Here is a 7,732-nt window from a genome sequence, read left to right as displayed (position 1 = left end):
GCCACAAAAAGCTTAACCAAGGATGAAGAACAAAACACCAACCAAGCTCCAAGAGATGCTAGCTTTCTCTCCTTCTTCTTCTTCTTCTTCTTCTTCTCCAAGTAGTATCCGGCCGCCACAAGAGCTCCAAGCCTTTGAGAGTTTCGGCCACCACAAAGAGGAATAGAGGAAGAGGATGGCCGGCCACTCCAAGGAATAAAAGAGGGAGAGAAATAATAGAGGTTGTGACTCATGAAGGCACCCTCACCCCTTCTTTTATATTCCTTGGCCTAGGCAAATTAGGAAATTTATTTACAATAAAATTTCCTTAATTCCCTTGACATGATTTAATTGAGAAAAATAAAATAAAATTTCCCCAATTAATCTCTAATGGCCGGCCACATCAAACAAATAAATTAGACAAGTTTTAATCAACAAATTAAAACTTGCTAATTTGTTTCCAGAAATTTTAAAAATAAAATTTCTCTTCAAAAATCTCTTCATGGTTGATAAAAGGAAATTTCTATAATTTTAATTTAACAACATGTGAATAATTTTTAAAGAGAAAATAAAATATCTCACCAATCTACAAATAAGGAAAGAGATTTAATCTCTTTCTTTAATCTTTTGTAGATCTTTTAAGAGAGATATTTTAATTTTAATTCTCTTTAATAAATTATATCTTCCACATAATAAAAATTAAAATTAAAATTCCTTTTTTAATTTTATTTGGCCGGCCCCCACTAGCTTGGGTTCACGCTAGGGCCGGCCACCCTAAACCATACTTAGGCCGGCCCAAGCTAGCTTGGCCGACCCCCTTTTGGTGGGTATAGAAGGTGGGTATAGGTGGGTATAGTACTCTATAAATAAGAGGCTACGATAGGGACCGAGAGGAGGAATTGGTTTTGGTCTCCCGATAAAATTAAGCATCCCGTGTTCGCCCCGAACACACAACTTAATTTTATCAATAATAATTCATTCCACTAGAGAACTATTATTAAACTACCGCACCAATCCCAAATTACATTTTTGGGCTCCTTCTTATTATGAGTGTGTTAGTCTCCCTGTGTTTAAGATATCGAATGTCCACTAATTAAGTGAGTTACTGACAACTCATTTAATTAATATCTTAGTCCAAGAGTAGTACCACTCAACCTTATCATCATGTCGGACTAAGTCCACCTGCAGGGTTTAACATGGCAATCCTTATGAGCTCCTCTTGAGGACATTATCAACCTAGTATCTCTAGGACACAGTTTCCTTCTATAATCAACAACACACACTATAAGTGATACCATTTCCCAACTTATCAGGCTTATTGATTCATCGAACTAAATCTCACCCATTGATAAATTAAAGAAATAAATATCAAATATATGTGCTTGTTATTATATTAGGATTAAGAGCACACACTTCCATAATAACCGAGGTCTTTGTTTCTTTATAAAGTCAGTATAAAAGAAACGACCTCAAATGGTCCTACTCAATACACTCTAAGTATACTAGTGTAATTATATAGTCAAGATAAACTAATTCCTAATTACACTACGACCTTCCAATGGTTTGTTCCTTTCCATTTTGGTCGTGAGCTACTGTTTATAATTTATAAGGTACTGATAACATCATCTTCTATATGTGACACCACATACTATGTTATCTACAATATAAATTAATTGAACAACTACAAACAAATGTAGATAAATTGACCAAATGTGATTCTTTATTTAACATAAATGTTTACAAAAGCTTAGGCTTTCAGTATACACTCCAACACTTCTCGCACCGGCCGACCGAGGAAATGAAAGCGTCCACGGTGTCTTGCCCATTCGACCAATGGGGCATGGATATCGTGGGACCCTTCCCAATGGCGACGGGTCAGCGGAAGTACCTGCTTGTCGTGGTCGATTATTTCTTCAAGTGGGTTGAAGTCGAGCCACTAGTCAGGATAACCGAACAGATGGTTAAGAAGTTTATCTAGCAGCACATCATTTGTCGATTCGACATCCCTCGCCAGCTCTTCTTGGACAACGGGAGACAGTTCGTCGGTCAAGAACTCAGGGAATAGTGCGAGGGGTGTAATATCCAGCAGACCTTCACCTCGTTAGCATATCCTCAGAGTAATGGGCAGGCAAAAGTCGCCAATCGGGAGATATTGCGGATCCTGCATGTACGGCTCGACCATATGGGAGGGAACTGGGTGGATGAACTTTCTAGCGTGCTGTGGGAAATCCGCACGACCCCCAAAGAAAGAACGGGAGCAACCCCTTTTCACTTGGTGTACGACGGTGAAGCAGTCGCCCCCGTTGAAGTTGGAGTAGAGTCCGACCGGATAAAGTACTATGACGAGGACAACGCCGAGCGGAGACTCTTGGAGCTGGACTTAGTGGACGAGGCACATGCTAAAGCCGCCATCCGACTGATGTCCTATCGACAAAGGATGAGGCAGAACTACAATCGAAGGGTAATCCCAAGATCATTTCAGGTTGGCGACTTTGTATGGAATAAGGTAAAGCCGGTCGGCGATGTTACCAAGTTGGAAGCTCCATGGGCCGGACCCTTCAGGATCGTGGAAAAGCTCCGCTCGGGCGCCTACTACCTAGAGGATGAGGATAGACGGCGATTAGAACATCCGTGGAGCGCGAACCATCTCCAGTCATATCGAGCCGGATGAGAGGTGCGCTGATGTAATCAATGTATTTTCTTTATTTCTGCGCCCTTTGAGTGCAGGACTGAAATCAAAAGCAAAAGGTTGCCAAAGCTCATGCCGAACGACCTTCACCAAATCGTCGAGCGACGACGTTTAATCCAGGTCTCCATCGACGGTCAAGCTGCGGCCTTAAACTCCAACCTTCACCAAATCGTCGAGCGGCGACGTTAAACCCAGGTCTCCATCGGCTGCCGAGCGACGACCTTAAATTCTGGCCCTCATCAAATCGTCGAGCGACGACGTTAAACCCAGGTCTCCATCTGTGATCGAGCGACTACCTTAAACTCTGGCATTCACCAAATCGTCGAGCGGCGACGTTAAACCCAGGTCTCCATCGGCGGTCGAGTGGCGACCTTAAACTCCGGCCTTCGCCAAATCATCGAGCGGCGACGTTAAACCCTAGAATCGAGCGACGACTATAAACCCTAGAGTCTAGCGACGACTATAAACCCTAGAGTCGAGCGGCAACTATAAACCCTAGAGTCGAGCGGCGACTATAAACCCTAGGGTCGAGCGGGGACCTTAAAACCCCAAAGGTAAAAACCTGATAAATTCCCGAGGTCAAATGGCGGCTTAAACCCGCGGAGGGGTCGTCCATTCGGGATTATATAACTAATGAATACCTCGGTCGGGAAGACTACGCGCAAACATGGAAAAGGGAAGCAGCGCTACAACGAGCGAGCATGCATTGCATTAATAGGAAGGGCACCGTCGAACGACGGGGATACAATCAAGACTTGCAAAAAAATTTTCCTACAAACTCCTCGCTCACTCAATGTAGTCAAAAGCTTCGTCAGGTATGGAGTCGAGGAGCTGGACGCGGTTAACAGCGTTATCGGACAGGGCTTCGGAGAGGTGGTCGTTTGTCTTTAGCTGGCTAAGCATCGCGTAGATGGCCAGCTCAAACGATTGGATGATCCGCTTGACTGCCTTGTCAAGGAACTGGTCCGAGCGGAGGTATGCCCGCTTCATGGTCTCGAAGCGGTTCAACTCGTCTGCCTGGGAAGTTACCAAAGAAGAGCGGGCGGTCTCCAAAGCTTCTTGAGGGTCTTCAGCTGACCTTGGAGAGAAGCCACTTCGGTCGATCGGTCGTGTCGTTCGACGACTAGATTGTCTTCAAGCCCCTTGAGCTTCTGAGCCAGATTCTGAGCATCCTGGTTTTTCAGCTCCAGCTCGATCTTGTGGTCGTAAGTTTTTACTTGGGCCTAGGGGTGTAAATGTGTCAAGCCGCTCGTGAGCTATTCGAAACTTGATTCGATAAAAGCTCGTTTGAGCTTGGTTAATGAGGCTCGTTAAGATAAACAAACCAAGCTCAAGCTTCACAATATTCAACTCGTTAGCTCGTGAACATGTTCGTTAAACTTATAAATCAACTTTTAAATAAAAAAATAATAGTTTTGATATTGAATTTATAGATTTTATACTCTACTTATGAAAAACATAGACAAATATATTAAATTTATTTATTAGAATAAAATTATAAACTTTAACAAGAATATTATAATTTTTTTAAAATATATAATTTAGTTTTTAATGAATATTTAAATTTATAATTTATATTTATTAAGCTCGTTTATGCTCGATAAAAACTCGAATAAGCTCGTGAGCCATGAATATATTCATTAAATAAAGCTCGAGCTTGGCTCGATTATAAACGAGTCAAACTCAAACATCCAAGAGTTCAGCTCGTCTCGGCTCGATTACACCCCTACTTGGGACTCGAGCGGGCCCAGCATAATGGCCTGATCGGCATACTTCTTCCACTGGACCTCCAGAAGTTTACTAGTTTTGGCCAGATCAACCTGCAGTTCGGCAATCGAGGGCCCCTGGGATGATAATCCACCGGAAATCTTGAGCTTCTTGAGCTCATCCTCCACAAGTGCCAGGCGCCGGCACATCACCATGCTCTCCACGCAATACTGTCGTCGAACTGAAAAACGTTAGTACTGAACAGAGGTAAAACCACGAATTAATCATTGCATACATACCCCGGTGGACATCTGCAGGTGGCTGTTGGCAAGCAGCCTGGGCGACATTGTTGTGGCGTGTGCTCTGGCCTCCTAAACCTTGGCGAGCGGCTCGCGGATGAGTATCTGATGTTCGGGGGTTTGTGGTTGATCTTCGGCCGCCAGAAACTCCTCCGTTGGGAGGTGGAGAATGGCCGTCACGGATCGACGGCCGCTCAGGGCCGATTGAGCCGACGCCGTGGGACCAGAGAATTGACCAACTGAAGCCGGGAGAATACTAGATCGCAGAATCCTCTGCCGAGCTGGAGGGAGAGACACGATCAGCTCGGCAGAAATCGGATCCGGTGGAAGATCAGAAAGCGATGGAGTCCGATCAGAGGAAATGACTTCAACTGTCTCGGGAACGACCGGAGAAGAGGTACCACCTCGCTCAGGAGAACGCACTACCGAAGTAGCCGAATGGGACGAAGTGGTCGTGCAGCGTCTCTTGCGCCTGGATAGGGGAACCTCACCAGAGGACCCCGAGCCTTCGACTTGGGTGGCAGGCTGCGACTCAGGAGGGAGTGGGTCTACAGTTGGTTCAGTGTGGGGCGTTCGATCGGCGGCACCCTCTCCCTCAGTTTGCGCCGCCTCGCTCTCACCCTCATAAGAGTCAACCGGAGTCAGACCGAGACTCTCCATCTCTTTCGCCGCCGCCGCCTCTATCTCAGTGTTCTTCAACTTCATCAGACCGGCTGCTCTGGCATGCAGCATTATGTTAGTTGCGAAAGAAGGAAAGAATCAGTTAGATTCAAGAGAAGAATGCTGAGAAATTCCATACCTAGGTTGTTCTGGAGTTTCGTTCGGATCGGGCTGAGTCCGAACACATACATCACACCCTCCGGCAGTAGCTTGTTGATGTCAAATTTCAGGCCAGCAAACAGGTTAGCCATGTGGAGGTTGTCCGGCTAACTTCGGTACTTTTGTAGGTCTGGTTGAGGTGGCAGTCCGACTTGCCACTTGGTACGAAAGCACGGCCGCTCGGGGAGTCGCATATAGAAAAAATAATTCTTCCAATGTTTATTGGAAATCGGTATTTTATCGAAAAAGACCAGACCGACTCAGGACTGGAAGAGGTAGGTGTCCAGCTCGGACTGCTTGGGATAATAAAAGTAGTGAAATACCCGAGGGATTAACGGAATTCCGTGCACTCGGAATAACAAGACCACACCGCACAGCAGGCGAAATGAGTTGGGGATGAGCTGGGCAAGAGGGACACGGAAGTAGTTGCAGACTTCGATTATGAGACTTCGATTATGAAGGGATGGATGGGGAATCGAAGATTGGCCACGAATTAGTCTCGGAAGAAATAGACTGTGCCGGTCGGCGGGTCATTGGGCCGATCAGACGGGGAGGCCAAGATTAGTTCATGGTTAGAAGGAAAGTCAAAAGCATTTATAAGGCTCGCAGCGTCGCTCGAGTCGAACCGAGTCTCCATGGTATGGTACCAAAGACCGGGAGCGGTGTCGGACGATTGAGAAGAGCTCACCATCGCGAGAAAATCGAAAAGCAGGAAGCTCGACGGACGAAAGGAAGGAGAAACGCGAAACACACACCAAAACAGTGGTGCGGGGAGAAAAGAACGACAAGAACTGGACGACGGGAAAGTTTTAAAGGAGCTTACGAAAAGGAGAAGTCGTCGAGGGATAAGAGCACATAGACGCCGAAGCATTGGTCCCACGCACAAAATCGCCGGCAGCTATCAAAGAAGAAGACACAGAGTGAGAAGAAGGAAGACGCGGCGGCTTTATAAAGGTCGGGCTCGGTCGATCGGAGCCGTCCAATCTAGGTCACGGGAATCGGAGCACAGATCTAGCCGTCGAATTCAAACCGCCAAACGTCACATCTGCATCTGTCACCTCGGATGTGCGGCGATTACGGAGGTGACACGTGGTACACTTTCACAGGGCAGCATTTACTAGGCGCCATTATTAGACGTGGGTGCGTGCTCGACCTTAATGGGGAGGATTTGCACGAATTCCGAGGAGATTCGGACTACGTCAGCATTGATCGCGTGGTCCACACTCATCCAAAGACGCCGAAGGAAGTGCAAACCCTCAGAACGCCGAGTGGCCTTAAATATCGGTCCTACATAAACCGGTTGGGGTCCAACCAGTATATTGGCCGATTGACCAACCAATCACCAGACTACCTTGTCCAGTCAGTCGGACTTGCCTCCTCCTTCGACTAGAATTGAGAGGGAGGCATGTGATCCTGTGACAAGGTCAGGCCCCCGCCCCCGCAGAGAGGTTAACGCCACGTGGAAGGTCAAAGTCAAGGTGGTCAACGCCCCGGGCTAGCGTCCGATCGGACTAGGGAATGGCTGGTCTGACGTTATTACAGCTCGGTCTCACATCGAGCTTCCGACACTCAAAACTATCACCAAAGCAGACGCCGACCGACAAGTCATTTGCCGAGCAGTTGGGCATGTGCCGGGCGGACAACTGGATCGACCACAGATCAGATCACCGCCATCAAAGCGCAAACCCGACCCAGCAAACCTGGACAATGGAAGTAGCCAAACTGTCATCCCGCTCGACTCATACAACAGAATTAGCCGATCGGCCTCCCCGCTCGACCCACTAGCATACAAAAGCTGGCCGAGCGGGCCACCCGCTCGACCCACTAGTCGACAGAGGCAGGATCAACTGGTATCCTCCTCGAGACCCGTGCCGCAGACATACAGTATAGTTGACGACATGATCAGTCAGAGAATCGTATGACGGAAGCTTCCATTGTCTTGTCAGGATATGCTCGAGCTGTTGAGGTAGGGTGTCAGGTACACTTTTCTGACACGCCCAATAAGGGAAAGCTTTGAGATGCGTGCACGCCTCAAGAAGCGTGCATGCACACCCCCTAAAGCCCTATATATAGGACGCCAAGCTTCGACAGAGGTATGCACGTTCTACTGTAGCTACAGTTACGCTGCCACTTTCGTTTCTTTGCTTGCTTGTTATCTTCGTCGGAGATCTGACTTGAGCGTCGAAGGGTCATCGTCGAGGAATCACTGAGCTCCCTGCCTTGGCACTGACGCTTTTGT

The 7,732-nt window shown here is 47.2% G+C and overlaps 1 protein-coding gene across 1 annotated transcript; it reads left to right on the top strand.

Annotated features, from left to right (window-relative positions):
* The first annotated feature begins 1,819 nt into the window (after nucleotides 1-1,819).
* On the top strand, nucleotides 1,820-2,650 carry LOC121994670. The gene is made up of 2 exons (XM_042548626.1): nucleotides 1,820-1,939; nucleotides 2,096-2,650. The coding sequence occupies exons 1-2, from the start codon at nucleotides 1,820-1,822 to the stop codon at nucleotides 2,648-2,650; spliced, it is 675 nt and encodes a 224-aa protein (XP_042404560.1).
* Nucleotides 2,651-7,732: the final 5,082 nt, after the last annotated feature.

The sequence above is a fragment of the Zingiber officinale genome, chromosome 6A, assembly GCF_018446385.1.
Source record: "Zingiber officinale cultivar Zhangliang chromosome 6A, Zo_v1.1, whole genome shotgun sequence".
In the NCBI taxonomy this organism is placed as follows: domain Eukaryota; kingdom Viridiplantae; phylum Streptophyta; class Magnoliopsida; order Zingiberales; family Zingiberaceae; genus Zingiber; species Zingiber officinale.
This window is presented reverse-complemented; position numbering and strand designations above follow the sequence as displayed.